Source organism: Crassostrea angulata, chromosome 7 (assembly GCF_025612915.1).
Source record: "Crassostrea angulata isolate pt1a10 chromosome 7, ASM2561291v2, whole genome shotgun sequence".
Classification (NCBI taxonomy): domain Eukaryota; kingdom Metazoa; phylum Mollusca; class Bivalvia; order Ostreida; family Ostreidae; genus Magallana; species Magallana angulata.
This window is the reverse complement of record NC_069117.1, coordinates 54,330,690-54,353,128: the sequence shown is the minus strand read 5'-3', so window position 1 is coordinate 54,353,128 and position 22,439 is coordinate 54,330,690. Positions and strand designations below refer to the sequence as shown.

Sequence of the window (22,439 nt, the reverse complement as noted above, 5' to 3'; positions counted from 1 at the left end):
TTGGAAACATAACATGTTTTTTTTCTCAAATTTGGGTTTGTAAGTATTCAATACAAAGTCATGAAAAATGTTTAAACATGGTTTTTAAATTTTTGGAGCTTTTATAACTTTGCGTTAGCAGATCAATATCGTCTGCTACGAATATAGTCCGAGATCTTACGGAAACAGCCGATAACTTACGGAAATCTGACATAATGCGGAAGTAAGGTTTGCAGCGCCACCAAAACATTGGATAGTAATGAGAAGCGAGAAGATGGATCGTTAACCGTGTTTTGCGTCTCGGGTAAATTAATGACATTATTTTTTAATTGATATTTAGAACCTTTCTAACATATACTCTTTCTTTATTTAAATGATCACGGGTAATCAGACTGACATGATCGGAAAGGAGGGGACGACACGTTCATATTTTCTGAAGTTTCAGTTGCATTGATTGTTCTTTTTTTTTACGAGCCAAATGATAAACCAACGTTGGTCTAAATGTGCCAACAAAGAGTGCATGACCATTGGAGCGAACAGAGCATATATTATACATTTGTATTGTAAATTAATTAGCTACTACTTGCTTGTAAAAATATACTCAGTCACAGGATATCCTTGCAACACAATTGCTTAATTATTTGATAGTTATTAATTCCGCGGGGTTAAAAAGGTTACCATTCAACAGTATCAAGAATTCCATGATTTCTTATTGATGTTCCCCTCTAACTTCTCCAGTTTAAATCCACAACTATTAAAAAAATTCCACAGATATTTTGTTTAGCAAATGATATAAAAGCACCTTATGATAATGTTGAAAAGTTGTGCGAGATGTTCTAAGTAAATTCCGAATGATAAAATATGTATGAATTTTATAAATCTTCAAAAGAAGTCTGATTTTGTTCCTGTAAATTTCTTCAAGGAAAAAAAGATGACATATTAAAGCTGCTACAATTTAAATGATTGTGTTGCTTCGTTTGTGTATATATGTCGTATATGTATAGGCATTGCAGTAGTTTTCCAAGTCAAATAAGCTGTGTATTAATGGGAAAATGATAAACAAAATTTGTTTACAAACCCAACATTTTAGTTGATATCAATATGAGGACAAAGTAGTACTTTAATAAATATTGTATGGAGATAATCCTACATCATGCACAGATTTATGGTTAATTATCAATGATGTATCCACATTTATGTTCTATGTCAACCAGGGTTGCTAATAATCGCCCACTCACAAATGCAAGTAATTTTTACTGTGGGCAAGCCAACTATTTCTCAAAGATTTAGTTGCCCACGTGGCGAGTATAAATTTTTTTGGTAATCAAGGACTAAATTAGACGAAATAGTCACTTTTTGATCGGTAACCTCGCCGGAATTTTCTTCGAAAGAGAAGTTGAAGTCGCCCTGTATTATGAGTTTACAATCGTTTAAATTAACCCCAAAGACAATCAAATGATAATTAACTAATTCTGAAGATGTTTTCACAGCCTCAGTTAAACCCTGTTGTAATTAATAACTCGAGATTGTCATATCTTCAGGGGTTATAAATACGGATGATGCAACCACATATTGTGCAACTGATGTTTATTACTTTTAGTGTTGATATTACTATTAGTTGGTAATTTGTAATTAGTTAATAATTCTGCCAAATTAATGCTAAAATAATCATAAAACCGTTATCTATAAAACTTCATGTATTGGTTGTAACTGGGTCAAAGGGTAAGACTAATACCTCCAAAATACACAGAAATACATACTCTGAGACTAATTTTATTTGTCATTAACCTAACAATTACAAAATATCTCATCTATAAAATGTATGAATACATAAAGAATTAATTTTGATAAATTGGATCTAATTCAAATTAATAATGGCACTTTATAATTTTTATTTTACATGAATATATAGATAAGAAATGAACTCAATGTCTACCCAAGTTATACTAGTATAACCTGGGTTGGGGCAGTTTACTCTTTATAATCCGAGGATCTGCATGATATACACAGATTCAACCTTAATTAAAATTGGATTTAAATTTAAGCAATTAAGTTAATAAAAGATAAAACAACTTCTAAAAGTTTTCAAAACTTATCCAATCTATTAATTTATTTGATGTATTCGTTCATTTTATAGATGTACAAATTTATAGTTTTATAGATGAAATGTTTTGTAATGTTAGCTAGGTGAAAATAAAATCAGTCTCTGTATTTCTGTGTATTTTGGAGGTATTAGTCAACCATTTGACCCAATTACAATCGTGTAGAGCATATAGATAACTGTATATGGTATGACAAATGGTTTTATGATTCTTATAGCATTAATTTGGTAGAGTTATTAACTAATTAGAAGTGACGAACTAATTGTAATATCAACACTAAAAGTACCTTGAAGAAACATTGGTTGTAATTTTCAATGCACAGTACAAGTAGGCTAGCTGTAGTTGCATTATCCGTATTTATACTCGGGAAAGATAAGACAATCGCAAATTATCAATCACAACAGTGGTTAACTGAGGCTGTGAAAATGTTTTTTAATTAAATGATTATCATTTTAATGTCTCTGTGGTTAATTTACACGATCATGAACACAGAATACAGGGCGACCTCAAGTTCTTTTTCGGAGGAAATTCCGGTGAAGTTACCTATCATAAAGCGAGTATTTCGTCCATGTTGATGATCAAGGCTAACAAAATGATTGTAAAACGGAAAAGATGTAGGTCTCCTAAAAACAAATTTGGGTAAAATTGGGTTTCAATAAAAAAAAAAATTCTATTCAATGTGGTAAAAAAACAATTCAGTTGGCGGTTTTTAATTGGGTCAGCCGCGTTATAGTGGAAACATAGATATTTTTAATTTTGGCCTCAACATGTTTTGAATAAACATAAAATAACAAAAAGGGACAGTATAATAAAAGATGAATACTATAAAAACTTTGTCAAAGATATTCTATTAATAACCATGACATTCATGAAAATACACTATTATATTAATGGATATATCACTAAAACACTAAGCCTCATGATATTGGTAAAGCTGTGCATCCTTCCTTGGTCTGTTTTACATGTATTATATTAAATCTTTGTAAAGAAACAAGATAATTAAACTTGCATGGGTTGCAATAAAAAAAAAGTATATTCTATATATAGTATATTCAAAGTATAAATTTCCTTTTAAAAACTTTACTATGTTAAAATATGCTGTATCAAGTAAGGATTGTACACCACATTCCATGTTTACCCTTGATGCTAATGCACCAAAGTCAATCTGGTGAAATAAAGATTAATCCTAAAAATAAATTGGGAAGGTAAATATTATACCTCTCTACAAATGCAATATACCCCTGATATTGTAAGTAAATGATTTATTGTGCATTGTGTCATGCAATTAATACTTTTGCACTGAATATCCTGTTACTCATGGATATCACTACCACATGGCTAATCAGGAAACTGGTCTGTGCAATATTCATATCCATGCAGTATTTATTTTATTGTAGATTCATTGAGACAATGTTAACTTGAATGTGTATAATGGAGGATGCTGTTAGCCGCAGTTCTGTTGAATCTTCTTCGACCAATGACGATTATGTTGTAGTTAATGGAGAACCAAAGCTGAAAATTACAGGTACATGTTCATAGATTTACATTTTCTTATGACTTAATTTGTGTGAGATAACAATAAAAATCGAGTTTCATTCATGCTTACCTCTTGATAGACCCATGACCTTCTGCATGAGCTGCATGAAATGGGACTTTTTAAAACTATAAGCAGGATGGGGAAATGAAAAAGCCAGTGACCTGTTAAGCAGTTTGGGCACTTGCATTGGCCTTGTCCCTATAACAGAAATACTCGAGCCATTGCAAGCACCTTCTCTGCTGAAAAGGCCTGTAATTGCTGTGTGTCAAACACAGTTGAAGTAATCAAGGACCTTTCGGGGATAGCATGAATTCACATTGTGAAAATGATATGAAATCAACAATATTTTCAATCATTCAGCATTAGAAAAATATTAAACAGATTAACATTGTAAGTGTAAGGAATTTGTGTGAGATTTTTAGGTTTTGAAATGACGGTGATACATATTATTATTCAGAAAATCTTTTTTTGAAATGTAAACCACAGAATTTAGATCATCATCAAGTAAATGTATACAAAAACTCCAGAAAATTGTGGTGTATAGACCTTATCTCACAAACGTGAAAACAAATTTATATACACTGGTTCATATACTGTTGATAAAAAATAACTTCTATGAATCTCTCCTAGGTGATATCAATGATCTGAATGATGAGGTGTCCCAGTCCTCTAAGAAGATGACCTCCACTCTGACCCCTTCCAGCTCCCTGGGGGCTGATCCCCAGTCCCCCATCAGCTCTGTGGACAATGTGTTTCCCAGCAGTCAGTCCACTGGCGCCATCGGTGAGGATCCTGTCTCAGGGGATAGTAAGTACATTTGTACCAAAACCAGTCCATAGTCACATATCCTCACAGATCCTCACAGATCCTCACAGAGGGTTGAACATCCAAAGTACTGTATATTAGCTGAAAGTGGAGTTAATTGATGCAAATATATTGTCAGTAGTTACAGTGTACATTGGCACATAATGAGAGCACATTTAATTATGTAGTTAACATAGAACTATTTTAACAAGTCCTTGGACTTTCAGTAGGATGTAACTATCTATTTTTTGCATCAAAACAAGTTAAAATGACGCTGGTTTCAAGCGAAATATACACCAATTGCAGAGCCTTAGCTCAAAAGCCTTGACTGAATGGCCTACAATGAAATAGACAGGCCTTATGTCACAATGCTTTTTGACACAACTACCCAAAGTCCAAGCTCTTATTTAAAATGGTTCTTATTCCCTTCATGGGATGGTATCAAGGGTTTGTCTGCCTCCTGTTAATCACTTATTAAACCAAACATATACATTTTCTTTGAAACGATGAAGCCATAGATCAACTTTCTTGTACTTTTGTGTAGTGAGTACCAAGATAAAAACTTGATTTAAAATTAATAAATTTGATTCAACGAGGTTTACTGTTAATTATGTTGACTGTTAATTTCTTTTGACAATCGAGGTAAAGGGAGATCAATGTCCTTGCCAGGGGTTACAGATGAAGGTTATACCACTTTCAATGGAGTTACTTACCTTGGCTGTGCCTTGGTGAATGCCCCCCGCAGTGAGGTCGAGATCTATCGCAACATGTCCATACTCAATGAGCAGTCCAAACAGGCCATTCCTATAGAGCTCTATGTTCCTCGGACATCAGAGGGAAATGTCAGGTGAGCTTGATCTCATGCATGTCTAGCATGCACTAAAATTTCAGTATTTTTAATTGTTACCAAAATTTCCACACTGCATTGAATCACCATTACAGAAGCTAACACTACAATGATTTTAAATTACACAATGTTTTGCAGTCCTGGTGTTTTTTTGTTGTCTTTTTATTCTGCATGTTGAAATTTAGGTTGTCCAATTTATGTTGTTGTTTTAGTGCATTTGTTCATGTTAAGTACAAATTTAATGAGTATATGAAGTAGGTTGGATGGTTTTCTGTTTTTAATCTGAGAATAATGACAAGAAATTGACATACATGTATATGTATTATATATACATGTAGGAAAGTAAACAAAGGCTTTTACTTGTAGGTGTAACGTGGGTATTGTAGATTTACATGATTGAATGTAAAAATAATATATTTTGCACCTCTAAAGTAGGAATTACTGCTTAATTATTGCTTCATTCCTTTAGTTTAAGGATGGTATTTATAACTAATTTTGTTCACGCTTTTCTGACATATGTGCATGAATTCCAGTAAAACAATTAACATGAATTGCTGAAATTGTTGTTGATTACAATTTGTCTTCTCTTGATGAAATATTGTGTGGATGTGTTGAAAGCATTTTACTGTAGAAATATGTTTAATCATTTTCTTTTATTTGTTTGTGCAGAACAAATGGAGTTGTTAGGTATGCCGCCATTTTGTTTTGAATGTGTTTTGGGTTCTGTAAAATCTCTTTAACTGTTTATATGTGTTTCCTCTGACCAACCTCCTGTGCTCTTTTCATCAATCAAATCATTTAATTGCACCACTTTGTTGCTCTTTTGATCAGGTTTTGGCATTTGAAATATATAAAACTGAGGCATTAAGGGGTATTGACAGGATTTGAGCTCAAAGTTTTTAAATTTTATTTTTCCATTTTCTGTGTTCAGAATGTTTATTTTGCATGTTTCTAATGCTTGACCAAATATGAACATCAGAAGTTAAGTGACAAGCAAGATACAGAGCTTAGGATGACCTTGTTATTCAAAAAGAGACACGGCATGTTTTTGTTTAGATTGGTTCCAGTACTACCTGTAGTTATATATAGACAAAAGTGCATAAAAAACAAGTTTTCTTTCTATTTTGAAAGTCAGCTATGTAAACATGTTATTAAAAAGTTTCTTATGTTTGTCACTGTCCATTTTGTAAATATGGAATTTTTAATACGGTACATCATTTGTTAACATTTTGAAAATTAGTTTGAAAATTTTGAGTTAAAATTATGATCATGCCTCTTCAAATTATCCTGCTTTTAAAAACATTTTATTCATTCCAACAGAAAAAAACTTCTTGAATTCATTCCAGTGTTTGTGTTGTTTAGCTTAAAAAGGGTTGAAATTTCATTAGAATTTTTTTTTTGAACCATTTTTATTAAAGGTTTAATTTTATCAGTTGCTGGCATACTTAGTATATTGTGTGAAACCCTGATGCTGTAGAATAGCTTTTAAAAAATAAATGTATAAAACATTTGACTATACATATACATGCTGTGTAAGCTGATCAATATTTCTTCACAGAAAAAAATTGATTTGCAGCTTCCATGATCTCCTGGCACAATTATGGCAGACTTAGATACATATACAGTGGAGCTCGCTTTTTTTTCTCTTGCACTGTTATTTTGATAGTTAGGAGCACATCATAAATTGCTAAATACAGTTGAGCTTTGATATCTCAAACACTGACATCTCGATTACAATGGATATGTTGAAGTGATTTTTAAGTTTCAACCACTTATTTTTTTAAGTACTTTACCCTCAGTATCTTGAATATTCGTATATCTTCCATCTAGTTGGAGGTTATGAAGTTTGACTGTAATTTGTATATCAATAAGCTATAATGTTGGACTGATTTTAAAAAGGGTAACATTTTAGATGTTGCTGACAATGATGTTATAGAAATGTCCAACTCTCACAGAAAATTCAGAGTTTTAACACTTCACTGTTTTTGGTTATCAGGCTGGTAGATCCTGGGACAGACACGGACATCGCATGCTACAAAATCCACCGCATTCTGTTTTGTGCCAGGGGTCCCTCCGACAGTGAGGAAAAAATGTGCTTTGCATTTACTTGTAGCCATGGTGACAATCCAGATTCTGCAATATTCCAATGTCATGTTTTCAGATGTGAACTTCAGGAGGCGGTAAGTCATATGATAAATTACAATGTAAAAGGTTTTAGGAAAATTTGAAGTTTGGAAATATTATAATCGCATTTCAGATTCTTTTTTAAGATCGTATTTAATTCTTTCCTTTTAACTTTTTATAGGTTGCAAAAATTTTGTACTCATTTGCCACCAGTTTCCGGCGTCTACCTAAGTCAATAGGTCGGTCCACATCAAGCATCAGTGAGGCTGAAGTTACTGCCATATTCAGCGTAAACCTAGAGTTCAAAGAGGATGATGGGAAGGGAAGCTATAGTACTTGTCCTAAAGACAAAAACATTTTTAAGTTTCGTTGTGACTATGACAAGAAAATTGTGATATCTGTGACACAGACTGGAAACAAGGAACTAAGAATAGAGAGGTAATGTCTGCATGTCCAATGTTGTTGTTCTTGAACCAAGTTATCGTTATATAATAGTCTTGCATCATCAGCTGAGTATTTGTAATAAGGAAATTCCATCGAACATGAGGAAAAACTGTTTTCAATCAATGACCACTTTATATAGAGAAGTACTGTAACTTGAGCTAATAGGAAAAAATAGCAGTTTGAAGTAAATTAATATGTTTATGTTGAATTAAAGAAGTGGAGTTTTTTAAAGTAAAAAATAATACTTTTCTAATAAGTCTTCCTCCACACGTACCATATCATTTTTAAAGTTGGTTATTTTGTTGTTTTTTTATAAGAAACTTATTATCAAATTTTTCTATTGGAAATATATATAGACATGTATATATACAGTGCACAGTAAAACACGCTTATAACGAAGTGCCAGGGACAGGCAATTTCAATTCATTATAAGCTCAATTCGTTATATCCATCAAGCTTAAAATGTGTAATAAAGTCACAGGGAATGAAAATAACTTTGTTGTATGTGTCAGTTCATAAAATGCTTGATCGCTATGACCATGTTTTACTGTATAACTTTTTTTATGTTGAAATTTACCACTCAAAAAATTGTTACCGACAGGTGTTTTGGACTACTTTTATCCCCTGGACGTAATGTCAAGGATGGTGACATGCACCTTATTGAGATGGTAGGTGAACATTTCAGAAAATTCAAGTTTCTTAATGTGTCAATTCTTGCATCAAAATTTCAACACAGCCATTTTAAGTGTCCTTAAAAAATGCATCAAAACTAAATGATAAGACAAACTACCCGGTACATGTACATTATGTCTTGCTATGCTCCTAATTATCAGAACTCCATGGGTTACTCCAGTGACGGAAGAACTTACTCAATCTCTGGAAACTGGGAAATTTCGGAGGAGTGCTTCAAGGTCCTTGACACGGAAACACCGAAAGGTAAGACCCATACAGCTGATTAGATAAAACAGGTTCTGAACGGAACATACAATAATGAAATTTAACGGCACTCAAGAACTAATGAGTTTTAAACAATGATTAAATTAATGATGATGGTTGGAATGAATTTAATTCAGTCGGTGTATGATATGTGTGTTAATTTGTTTTAGATACCCGTGTGTTCCTCACTGTCGCAGTAGATTTAGTCATCTGTGGTATCCAAGAGCCTGTGAGGTTTGCAATAGAAACCAAGGCAAAAATCTTCCCTCACAATGAACGCTTTTGGTATTTCACCAAGAAACCCCACCAAGAACAATTCTTTGTCAAATTAAAACTGGTGAGTAAATTTTCTAATTATAAGAATTATTGCATCAATACATTGAAATTGCATCATTATGATCATGACCCTGCATCCACACACTAATAGAGAATACTGGTAATGGTGATGATTGCCTTTGACCTTCCTCACCTTTTTAGACCATTCATTGTTTGAATGTAGAGTTGCAGCACACAAAACCTGCATTTTGGTTTTGATACCCTTTCAGCAGGGTAATTAACTTGCAGTTGCATTGCCACTTAGCATGTAGTTTTGGCATGTGATAGTGATTGTATGTTTACAAAACATACAGCAGAACTTGGTAAAACTGTTGAATTTGGTGCATACATATTTTAGAAGAAACATAAGTGCTGATTCATTGGCGCAAATCTACCGTAAATCTGGTAATTTTTGCGATGATCTTATTTTTGCTTTTTTGGGGATCTCTTTCATATCACAATATATAGAATAAGCAGAAATTATATCTTGTATTATTTTCTGTAAGAAACTTTTAAAATCGCAAGAATTGATTGATGCAAATTAAAAATGCTACATATTTTCCCCATTTTTTGAAAATTCTGTGACACATTAAAAAAAACCCGGATATACGGCATTATAGTGCACTCACCTTTTATTTGAAAAAAAATAAATAAATGCAGTTTGTTTGATCAACACTCAAATTTCATTGTTCTGTTCACTCAAGAACGTGAACATTTTAACTCATGTATAAGTAAACTGACAATGGGGACAGTAAACTGCTTTTGTCCAGATAGTCAGTAGATACAGGTAGATATCATAAGAAAAATTTTGATTTGTCAGTGATGCTGTGTTTATTGTCATTGAACAAGTTTTGATTATCGGACTTTGAATTTAACATAGCAAATGGGATAACTCTAGAAGAGGGTCAGAGACTAAATGTGAGGCAAACCGAATGAGATGAGTGAATACAATTACCGGTATACATGTATAAGTTTTGATCACCATGAGCATCATGGAATCTTTTTCACAGTAAACATTGTTTATGTAGAAAAAGAAGTTTATTTGTTGTTATTTTACATTTAAAAATACACAGAGGTATAGTTTTATTATTTTTTGGAATGTTTTATATCAGAGAGCTAGAAATCTTCTAAAATTTTGTATTGTCAGTGTGGACTATTGTTACGCTTGATTACATTTTCACTTCGAGAGGCAAAAAAAGTGACACTGAAAGAAACTAAATTTTGAGGTGCAAATGATAGGTACTAATTAATAGACAAACAAAATTGAATTATTTTATTCATTTCAATTTGGCAGAACTTACTCGATTACCCACACTGTTTAATTGTCTGATTGTGTAAACAAACAGAATCAAACGTTTGAAATTACAAATGCCCAAACTTCGAGTATTAAATAAGAAACTGCAGTGATTGTTTTGAAACATGAAAAAATTGCATACATATGGAAAATTGTTGGCGCACTATAAATTTTAGGGCTCAGAGACAATTGTGCTAAAATTAGTAGGGCTTACACCATAACATCATTACTGTGTATCATTTTTTACAATTTTTTAGAAGTTAATGTCATAAGTAAGTGCATGTACTTCATCATCAGAATTACTGTAAATTGTTGTAATGCAAACAAACATTATTCTTTGCACTGATACCAAGTTTCTTTCCATTGTAAGAACTGTGGAAGTAGAATGCCGAAGGTAAATCCCCAGATTTGATATTTTCCAGCTGTTATGACATCACTCTCTATTCTTTGTATTAATAGCATGATCTTGGATTCACATGATAATAGATCATAATTTCTGTCTCAAAATAACAGATTGCATGGATAATAACAAACAGATTATTCAATCTCAAACATTTGTTTATTTACTCTTAGTTAGGATTTTTTTATGGTGACATTTATTGAATTATTTTGATTGTAAACCCTACATGGCTAGAGTTGACCTTAAAGCTGCCGTGTTCTCAGATGTATATGAAATTCAATTTTGTGGTGAAGAAGACTAGCAGTGTTATATGTTCATATATTCATTGTCTTAAAAGCAGAATTTTACTACACAAATCTTGCATGATAATGTGACCATTGATTTACTGTTAATATCAGATACATGTCCTGCAATGCATTAAAATGGCATTAACTAGATTTGTATGCTGTTTACCGGTAATTAGGTGAAATTACACAAGTTGTGTTATGGAATTTTGAAAAGACAGTTTCAATTTTTTACGATTGTAATAAAATCCATCCTCTCAATCCACTGACATAATGATTGATTTGCAGATTAGTAATTAGTTATTTCTAGATAACATATCATAGGTGTAAATGCCTTCCTACCTATATTTACTGTGAAAATTTTGTAGAATCTACAACTAGAATGCAAAATTTTTTCAATTACTCTTTTAAATATTGGATGCCTTATCATGTAATTTCTCTTTTTCACTCTTTGGGCACACAGGTAATTGTAATTAGCAAAGATTGGCCTTCACCTGTAGAGTTAAGTTAGATTAAGCTTGTCTGTCATGTGACGTCTGTTCCCCGTTCCTAGAGACAGTGTCTTTTCAATATGTAGGACAGCAGAATGTATAATAATTACACCATCAAAACACGCTTCTATCTACTCAAGGTACCTCTTTTCTCTCTTTTGCTTATTGGAGACTCCCATTCATTTCTTGGCTTTTTATAGCTACATGCTTTGATGACATTAACTGTACGGTAAGACTGTTTTGAGGAAGCGCTGGCTTGTTTGGGATGTCGGAGCACCTGTTGACTGTGTCAATAGTCTGTGTGTTAGAGAGCAGATAAGCCAGGTCACTGCGTTAGGCAGAATGTGTGTAATTACTGCATTGATAAGTCACAGGATTAAACCAACACATTCTCCCCACATGTAGAGTGGTCTGATAAACAGTACAGTGGATTAGTTTGTCATCATTTTCCAGGTACTGGACAGCTGTGAAAGTTTATTGCATCATAAAGTTAAAGTGAGTGATTGAAAATTCATCTGAAGGCTATCTTACTTTTTAACATTCAAGTGAAACATATCCCAATGTAAAATGCTATAATGGCTACACTATCAATTTATTGACTGATATTAAATCTTTGTACAGTATAAATAATGCTTGTAAAGTACGCAGGTTACATTTTCTGTAGGAAATATGAAAACAATTTATTCTTTATTTATACAAAATTAGTTTTCTCTTGTTTATTATATCTAAAACGGGATGGATATACGTGTATTTCCTCTTCTGAATTGTTATCATTATATTGTTGTCAGTAAGTGGTTTATAAATGATAAAGTTTGTAGAGCAGGTGGAATATTACCTCTATCATATTCTAAGTTTGTGTTGAGTTCCTGGAGTGATCATTTTACACCCGTACAATTCAGTTACTCAAGTTTCTTCCTTATTTGGTTTTACGTGGGTATTTTTTTAATTCATTAGGTATTTTGAGGAAGGAAACTTGTATAAAAAAACATGTAAAAGCTCCTTAGATGGAAAAGCATTGCCTGTAAGTACTTTGTGATTGTTGTAGACTGAGACTGATGCCCCTGATGTTGTGCAATATGAAGTAGTGGAGGTCCAGAGTCAGACCCAGATAGACAGACAGAAGGCGGGGATGAGTCTCCAGGGCCTCAAACACCACAGACAGATGTCGGAGGGAGTGCAGTCTCCCCAGGACGATGAAGAGTCAGGTAAGTCATCCCCAAGACAGTCACAGGTAGATAAGAGAGACATCACCACAGTCAGATGTCTGATGGGGTGCAGTCTCTCCAGGATGGGGAGAAGGAGTCAGGAACTGTTAACATTTAGCTGTATACCGTATTTTATTTACTAGCCATTTTGGCTCAGTGTTTGTCTGTGTAGTGGGGTCTGAGGTGTTTTTGGTAATCTTACTATGTGAATTTAACAATGTTTAATTTTCCTGGGGTGGGGGTTCCAAACTCCTTTGACCCCTGTACCTAGGTCTGTGCATGATTTGTGTGTTAAGATACATCCAGAAATGTGATAAATCAGCTCTGCGCTAACTTGTTAAAAAATCAATTTTTGCTATATATCATCCATGCTACATACAATGAAGCGCATTGAAGTGGTAAAATTGTACGTTCGAATGGAATGTTCTAAACTTTGTATCGAACGTCAATTGTTACATAAGACATGCTCATTTCTGTTAAAACGAGGAAAACAGTATTCGTCACAATGCTTTGGAACCGCCACTCTTCTAAACAGCACAAGCAGGAATTTCACACACATGCATTATACACAAAAACACTTATAAACACACTTTTTTAAGCGTCAAGAATATTTTTAGGAACAAATTTATTTGTGTTTTGAATTTCCTGTTACATGTACTGTATTGTAAATAAAGAAAAATTTTTTTCACAACATATATGCACATGTTTCAGTTTTTCGTTTTAGAGGGGTAAGCTACGTTCTTCGTCTTCTTCTGCATTTTTTGCTGTGCTTGCAGCATGGTGAGGGGACTGAAGATAGGCGCGGGGCACAAATAACATATACAGAGAAATATCGGGATTCATCTTGTGTCCACATTTCCAGGGTCCACAGCCCTGCTTGTGTTGTTTAGAAGATGAGCGGTTCCGAAAGCATTGTTACAAATACTGTTTTCCTCGTTATAAAAGAAATGGGCATGTCTTATGTAACAATTTTGCGTTTGATACAAAGTGTAGGACATTCTATTCAAACGAAAACTTTAACCACTTCAATGCGCTTCATTGTATGATACATTTAAAGTAAGTAATCCTCAAAACATACAGGTGGGTAGATAAATAAATCAAGTTATCATCTTAACAACCCGACAGGTTAAAAATTACGTTATTAGGTGTCAGTGCACATGGTAGTGTTACAGAGAAATAAACAACATCCAGAAAGTTGTCTATTTACAGTGGGAGAAATAAGATATCATAACTTCTTCACACACAGGAAAGGAAAAAACTTCCCAATAAAACTACAAACTATCCTACAAACACATGCTTTTTGTGAAAAGATATCTGGGTGCCTTTATTACTGTATTACTGTATTTTACTGTATCTGCAATTGACTAAAATTCACCAGCCATTGGTTCTATTCATGCTTTATACATGTATCAATAAACAGATCTAATGCTGCTGGATAATTGTATTGTCCCTGAATTGGTATGAGCTTGGTATAATCTTGTAACAGCTGCATCTTACCAGGTGTCAGCCATGATGACAGAGGAGCACAATGTTTAGACTAAAGACAATGGGTGTGTTACTTGCAAGGATCAAAATACATAGGCAAACTGATTCTGTTGGTTGAATGGTAGACAAGTGTTTGTTTGGTCTGCAAATAGATTTTTTAAGTGGGAAACAAACAGGTTTAACAAACAGGATCCAATGCAACATGCCTCTTATTATACCCAACGTTGTTCATAAGACAGCAATTCACAAGTGGGACTTTTATTTTTCAGATGGAGATGAACCTCTGTTAAGTGGGTCAGGTGTGGTCAGCAAGGAGGTGACTGATGATAACCTTCTGGAGGCGTGGCACGAGGTCCTCGTCAAGTGGCATCAGAATCTGTCACAGAGGCCCAAACAGGTCCAGCAGCTGGCAAAGAAAGGCATTCCAGAGGCTCTCAGAGGGGAAGTCTGGCAGCTGCTGGCTGGTTGTCATGACAACTCGGAGTTGATGGAGGCATACAGGATCCTCATAACAAAAGTAAGGGAAAATAATAAGAAGTAATTTTGTATTTATTACTATATGAGTCAATTTCAATTTAGTGTCAAGTATGTTCTATATATATTTTTATGTTATAAATATGATGACTTTGGGATGGGCATGTAAGGAGACTAAAATCTACAAATTTTCATGAATTGAAGTTGGCTGATTTTTACATTTTTCTAAGCAAAATTGAATTGAATTGAAATTAGACTTCATATTTCAATCCATGAGATTCCAAGTAAATGATTGTGAAATTATACAAAAAGTGGATGTTTACAGGAATCTCCGATGGAGAGTGTAATCCAGAGGGACATTAATCGGACATTCCCTGCCCATGCATTCTTCAAGCAGTCTGGGGGCCTGGGCCAGGACTCGCTGTACAGGATCAGCAAAGCCTACTCCGTGTATGATGAGGAGATAGGATATGTACAAGGGTTGTCTTTCCTGGCTGCAGCTCTCCTGCTTCATGTAATAAACATTCTCATTAATCAAATACATAATACTAATATTGAGGAAACAAAGATATTTGGTCATTGACATTTTGATATTGTTATTTTTTTTTTAAGTTTGTTGAAGTTTTTATTTTGTAACACAGATGCCTGAAGAGCAAGCATTTTCAGTCCTTGTAAAGATATGTTTTGATTATGAGCTGAGAGATTTGTTCAAGCAAGGATTTGAAGTTTTACATCTCAAGTTTTATCAGCTGGAACGCTTAATGCAGGTATGTATAAAGACAACTAGATTTAATTTAGTCTTCTCCATCCTCAGTTAAAAGTTTCAAGAAAAACAGGAGAGTCAGGAAGTGCAAAGATGAAGTTTCATAAAAACTAATCCTAAAGATATGTATGGTGGTGTTGAAATTATGAATTAAATTGTGATACATGTATGACAAACTATGGGAGTCCTGTTGAGTGCGACTCGTGATTTTGACAGGACCTGACGGGTGACCTTTATGAGCACTTTATGGAGATGGGGCTGGAGATCCACATGTTTGCCTCCCAGTGGTTCCTCACCCTTTTCACGGCAAAATTCCCACTGTTTCTGGTCTTTCACATTCTGGATCTTTTCCTGTGCGAGGTAATTGCTTGTTCTTTAAAGAATGATAGGAGTACTCTGTTTTGATGATTAAATCGGATTTTTTATGTTACAATTGTTTTATTTCTTCTTCAGGGAAAAGATGTCATTTTTAATGTAGCAATAGCTCTCCTAAAGGTAAGCAAATTATAATTATTGCAGCATTAATAATGTTACTTAGTGCATAGAAAGTTTGATAAGAATAACAATGGAATATCATTATGTTTCCATCTACATGTACATGTAGGATTGCTCACTTTTAAGGACAATCAACCTAATTCATTTATTCAATATAAAATCAGACAGAAGCATAATTCCTTGACTAAATTTACATCCAAGCAAAAATATTTACTGCATTACTTTTCCCAGCATTATCTGCTGTAAAAGAAAAATGTGTGACATTAAAGTGCCCGGTACTTTGCATTAAATGGTTATTTCATGTCATCTGTCTTACACCTTCAGATGTCCAGGAAGGATTTACTGGCATTAGATTTTGAGGGCATTCTGAAGTACTTTAGGGTTCACATGCCTAAGAAGTACAGAACCGAGGAAGCTGCCCGTGAGCTAATGGCTGCCGCAGTCAGTGCCAAGGTAAACCTTATGTAACTGTGTCTTGGGACTCGGTCATTGTATCTATCTTGGTCTGTCTATGTATACTTGAAGACAGAGGTTTTCAACCCAGTAGGTTTACCTCGGATAAGTTCAGGTACATAGACCAGGTTAATTTGTCAGCAGTGCTTATGTCCACAGTCTTTTACCATTGCATATCTTGGGCAAACTTATGCACATAAATATTTGTGGTGGTAAACCATGTATATTTGGTATGTCTAGGAAACCATGCATATTGGAAACCATTGTAAACATGTACATACACTTGGCTGTATCTACGAAAACATTTGTAAAACATGTACCTGTACTTTAAATCTGCCTCATTAGATACAGTCATGTTTGGCTTTGTATAAACATTATTTTAAGATCTGTCCTTTTTTTTTATAACAGTAAAGCTATGATTTTTAAATGTGATAATTTTTTAGTCTTATGACTTTGTTTGCATGCTAATTGATAAAACTGATACTATGATATCCATTATTTGAATAACATTAACAAATCTATGTTAACACAATGTTGCATTATTCAGAAAATAAATGTCTGAGCTAATGTGTGGTTTTGTTACAATAGGTTACAAGTAAGAAGCTGAAGAAGTATGAAAAAGAGTACATTACCATGAAGGAGCAAGAGATGCAACAAGAGGACCCGATTGAGAGGATGGAGGTGGGTTCAGACCAATGTTATTCAGTTGGTCTTTGATGTATGACAAAGCTTGCATGGATTTTAAGAATGTTTTCATTTGGATAGATAAAAAAGAAGTCTGTCCATAAATGTTTATGTTTTTATTTTTTTCTAGAGAGAAAACAAACGTTTGCTGGAGGATAACATGAGACTAGAACAAGAAAATGATGACTTGGCACATGAACTTGTGGACAGTAAACTCACATTGAAGAGCGAGCTTGATGAGGTACATAAATGTCTTAACAATTGTTATCTACAGATGTATTTTACATCAGCCAATCAACGTAAAGTGATATTGAAGAGTTAATTCAGCATAATCTAAATATTTTTGAAGAGAGATGTAAGGTGTGAGCAAAAATTGATTCTAGCGATATATAGTAGTTTTGATTTGTCTGGTAACATACTATTATCGAAATTCTATTTTGTCATTACAGGTTCAAGATCAAAACAAAGAAATGAAAACCGACTTGACAAAGCATAAAAAACTCCTGAAGGACACACAGGAGGAGAAGCACCGCCTGGAGGTCGAGAATCAACAGGTAGGTCAGATCTGGAGGTCATTTAACCAACAGGTAGGTCAGATTTGGAGGTCATTTAACCAACAGGTAGGTCAGATCTGGAGGTCATATATTTAACCAACAGGTAGGTCAGATCTGGAGGTCATTTAACCAACAGGTAGGTCAGATCTGGAAGTTTAGGTGAAGCTTAAAGCTGCTTGGTCCGATTTATTTGTTATTACAGTATCAAATTTTTTTCCATACAAACCATTTATCGTAGAAAGTTATGGACTTTCTCCTATTTACACCAGCAGAATCAATCTCCTTTCAAAGTTAGAAATATTCAAAGTAAATGAAAATAATTTCTCTTTGGGCAACGAAAAAACAAACCAAAATGCATCACGGGAATGTTTAGAAAAAGAAACCATTTGGTTTCGTCCCCTGAATGATTGGGGTCATTCAACACGCATGCTCTGCATCGATTGTAAAGAAAACAAACTTCAGAAATATTAGCGAACAAAACGTACACATGTTTATTTGTAATTTGTCTGATCATTTCGACCTTTATTCAAAGCGATTCAAAGCGATGACAAAGTCGTAATACAACTATACCCGCCTCGTCGTCAGGAGTGAAATTTAACATGAGGCGAAATAATGCGGTACCCTTTTATGTCGTTTGTTTTGTTAGCAATAATGTGTACGTATTTTTCTTCATTGAAATTTGGCTTAATTGACTGGGAAAACAACTGCAATGTCTATTATTATACATATACTAAGCATAACCATCGTTTAAAAGCGTGCATAAAATTTGATAAAAAATCGGACCAAGCAGCTTTAATGTTGAAGTTTGTGAAATTATATCTTCTTTTTTGATTAACAAATTTTTATCTGAATAGAAATAGGCCTACTGATATTTATTTTATGATTTACAAAAAGTAAGAAAATGTGATGTTACTACTAAATTTTAAAGAGTGCAAGAAATTCTTTGTTTATAAGTGCAAGTTTTATACCTGGTTGTGAATATTTTGATATCTAGCTAGTGGTAATAAAAATCATTTAGTTCAACTAAGGTACTATTTATAATAAATGATTTTATCATATAATTGTATAGCCATTTAGTTAATAGTTATTAATGTGAAAACACAATATAAATGTTAATTACAAGTCCAGTTTGTTCTACAGTATCCTATAAAAAAGAAACATTAGGTAATCAGAAGTCATGATCAATGTGAATTAGTTAATTTTCTTTTTGATTGATTTCATAAGGTCAAGGAGATGTGTAGGAAAGAGTTGGAAAGGCTGGAGACGGAGAATTCCAGGAACACTGTGATTGTGACCGACTACAAACAGGTGAGTTATTTCAGCAACAACTCAATCCAACGGATGTAAAAGAGATCTATTTATGGTTTATGATCAATGACGATTTGCAACTAGAGATTTCTGTTCTATTGTTCTGGTGGTTCTTTCTAGATTTGTACTCAGCTGAGTGAGAGACTGGAGAAACAACAAACCGCCCACCGAGAGGAGCTCTCCAGAATCAAGGTGAGACCTTATACACCATTAGATATTAAATAGACAACACGGGTTCATCAAAATCCCTGGGCATCAATTTTCATGGTTCAAAAAAGTTCTCAGTTTCAAGTTTGTAAATACTTGGAAAATTGCTTTACCCTTACAACTTTTTGTTATTTTTTTCACTTTGATTGATTAACATTTGATATTTCGTGGGTTGACTCCATAACAAAATCCATGAAAATAGGTGCTCAACAAATAATGATGAAATAACAGTCTCAATGTGTGTGTTGTGAACAATTTTATTAATGACTGGTGTGTCAATGTCAAACTCTTGTGTTGATAATTCCAGGCCGTCAGTGATCAATAGTACGTAAGACATATAGAACTGATTATGACTATTCTTGCATGATGTTAAGAAAATATCAGTGAATGTTGAGTTATTCTCATTTTTTCTGTTCTCTTTCGAATTGCAGTGTAAGATTAAGCTCATTTTTTTTTATCAAATATTCTCCAGTTTGAATTTCTTTTTCACACTTCTGTATTTTTTGCACTGTATGAAGTCCACTATCTTTTCTTTTATAGAACTTATAAAAGTTATCTTTCTTATCATGAAGTAGAATTTAGATTTAATTAAGGTTTCATATTTTCTTTCTTCCAGATATTAGTCAAATCTTGTGAAGCCTGTTCTAAAATGTTTGATGCTGATGGAAAAGTCAATTTACCTGAACCAAAAATAGATCCCGAGAAAATGAACCCGAAGATCGTAGACTTACAACAACAAGTGCGCGAGCTGGAGTTGGAACTGGCCCAGACAAAGCTGGCTCTGGTCGAGTCCGAGTGTAAGACACAGGACCTGACTCATTCCCTGCATGCTGCGGTCAGCGAAATCCAGGCATCCAAGAACACGTGGTTCACAAAGACACTCAACTCGATCAAGGAAGTGGCGAACACGCACACGGGTAAAAAAGAACCAAAGGACTGAACCGGACACACCAATTCCATATTTATAGTGCAATCCAGCTTGTGATATATATTGTTTCATTATTGATTATTGTATGTTGTTATATGTAACCATTTGCTATGTAAAGCAATGTCTTAATATCATCACTTCCAGTTTGGTTATTTACCTTTATTTAAGATAGCGTACATCAGCATGAACAGGTTATCTCACTGAATTCAATATGAAAAAAAAGCATGCACATTTTTTTCCTACACAGTTTCAAATAAAGCACATCTAGGCTTTGTAAAAAGTTAGCAGAAAGTGGTAATTGGAATGTGCGTTGCTTATAATTTTGATGTTTGTGATGCTATAAAGGTAACCAATTCAAAAGTGCAACTTATTAGAATAAATTGTACCTGATATATCATAGGACACTCTGAGGTAGAAATAACTGCATCTCTTTGAAATTGCAAATCTCTTGCTTGCTTTGAATTTCAAGTCTATTCTTTGGCATTATTGATGAAAATGTGCTAAAATGAATTGATTCAAGGCAATTTGAAGTAAGATTTTTTTTTTAAGAATGAGCTTAAATGATGCCCTAATTTCTTGATCATTGCCTTTATTATGCATAAATAATACATGAATCCAAATACATATGTACATCCCAAGGTCTTTACTTAAAAATTACGGTACAACTAAAGAATTAAAAGTTGCACGTCTTTGATAATAGACCGTATATAACATGTATAACAGACAGTGGATGAGATCTTTTATACATACAGTTTTATCTGGGAAAAAAATTGAGTCTATGATACGAAGTATGACAAATTATGATAAAGCTAGTACCAAGAATTTTGAAGTTTTTGATCTATGGCCCGTCACATTACAAAATGTGATTAATAAAATACCTTGTAGGTTTAACTGTATTTCTTTTCTCGTGAGTTAAATGATGCTGAAATAATAGGTGGTCTAATTTTAGATTAGGAGTACAAAAAGCATCTTCAGTTTTGATATGAATAACAATCGAATTTCTTAAGCTATAGAGATAATATTAGGTGGATATAACGTTTGCAAGTTAACTCCCTTCGTGTTCACCTGGGTGACTGAGACAATGCGGGTAAAGTGTTTTGTCTTAAAGTAAAACACGACACATGGAAACTTGCAGTGAAATCTTTGTACATGTTATAATGAACATGCATCTCCCAATTTACACAATGAAAGAAGATGTGTCGGGGAGGGGGATAAGATAGCGCAATTGCCCTTTCGGGTTAGTCGTGAACAGGCTTGGGTGAATTACATTGTAAAGTAATGCATTACATTACCATTACTTCATGCATTGGGCATTAAATTACCATTACCATTACTTTATTTTCTTGAAGTAATGCATAATAACATTACCATTACTTGAGTAGAGTAATGCATTACCATTACTTTGTGAAAAGTCAAAAATATGTTTTAAAAAAGTAAAGCTAAATAAAGAGTTTTTGCAAATGTTTCAAATATAAAACAACTTCAACATCTCTACAGGTTCATGTTCAGTATCCGTTCAAATTTCATGACTTATACATTGTCCAAGATTCATTCTTTATTTGCTCAATATATATACATGTACGGTAATCATAATTGTAGCATTATGAACAATTTATCACATAAGTAAATTGATATTTATAGACATTTGACATGGTACAATGTCAGGTATGAATTTAAGACACAGAAGTACATGCATAACAGAAAACAAATTATGGAATAACGTTGCGGTTATTAAAAGCTAAATAGAGATTTTTCCCCAGATCACACAAATCTTTCAAATTGTTGACATTTAATTCTATTGATTTATGAACAGAGGGTGTTTTACTGTAATATTTCTTAATATATTTTAATCAGATTTCTTTATACTGAGGACACTTTAAGACACAGATTGCTCTAGCACTTTATGATCATCAAAGTTTCAAAGGGTCCATCTTTCAAATGCATCCAAATATCAGGTTTGAAAATCTTTCCCATGCAGCTATACTAAATAGACGTTTTATGTACAGGAGCAGTTGAAGCTGGGACTGAAAGATAGTTTAGCAATCTATATCTTAGGATATACGAAGTGGAATAATATAAAAAATACATTAATCTTGTTTTTTTCTATTAGTTCAAACTAATATTCTTAAATTACAACAGAGAGAGAGAGAGAGGGGGGGGGGAGAGAGAGAGATTTTCAGTCTTTAACACAATTAATATGCATAAAGAGTAAAGACACACCAAAAGAGCCCGGCTTTCAGTACTTCAATTAATGAACGTAATTGTAGGTGTTAAGTTTTCTATTAAAATCTAGAAGATTTCTTCGGACGTTGCCCTCTCCTTTTGA

At 33.6% G+C, this 22,439-nt stretch overlaps 1 protein-coding gene across 3 annotated transcripts; it reads left to right on the top strand.

Moving 5' to 3' along the window:
• The first annotated feature begins 132 nt into the window (after positions 1–132).
• On the top strand, positions 133–20,417 carry LOC128191887 (rab GTPase-activating protein 1-like). 3 transcript variants are annotated; one of them, XM_052864239.1, is made up of 24 exons: positions 133–283; positions 3,479–3,606; positions 4,249–4,425; positions 5,092–5,269; positions 5,939–5,956; positions 7,266–7,449; positions 7,575–7,831; positions 8,439–8,505; positions 8,671–8,773; positions 8,944–9,110; positions 10,753–10,776; positions 12,603–12,762; positions 14,517–14,764; positions 15,047–15,235; positions 15,363–15,488; positions 15,701–15,844; positions 15,938–15,979; positions 16,304–16,432; positions 17,021–17,113; positions 17,247–17,357; positions 17,566–17,670; positions 18,895–18,978; positions 19,099–19,170; positions 19,802–20,417. In XM_052864239.1, exons 2-24 carry the CDS (start codon positions 3,504–3,506, stop codon positions 20,123–20,125), a joined length of 3,105 nt encoding a protein of 1,034 aa, XP_052720199.1. In that variant the 5' UTR covers positions 133–283; positions 3,479–3,503; the 3' UTR covers positions 20,126–20,417. The 3 variants fall into 3 exon arrangements, with proteins under 3 accessions (XP_052720199.1, XP_052720198.1, XP_052720201.1); XM_052864238.1 differs by having other exon boundaries at positions 5,065–5,269; XM_052864241.1 differs by lacking the exons at positions 5,939–5,956; positions 10,753–10,776.
• Positions 20,418–22,439: the final 2,022 nt, after the last annotated feature.

What these genes read in the sequence shown, in the direction of transcription:
- LOC128191887 (XM_052864238.1), top strand. Translation starts at nt 3,504, where the DNA reads ATGTGTATAATGGAGGATGCTGTTAGCCGCAGTTCTGTTGAATCTTCT. An exon ending in GGATCCTGTCTCAGGGGATA is followed by an intron (nt 4,426 to 5,064) that starts GTAAGTACATTT and finishes TTGACAATCGAG; the next exon opens with GTAAAGGGAGATCAATGTCC. An exon ending in GATGTGAACTTCAGGAGGCG is followed by an intron (nt 7,450 to 7,574) that starts GTAAGTCATATG and finishes AACTTTTTATAG; the next exon opens with GTTGCAAAAATTTTGTACTC.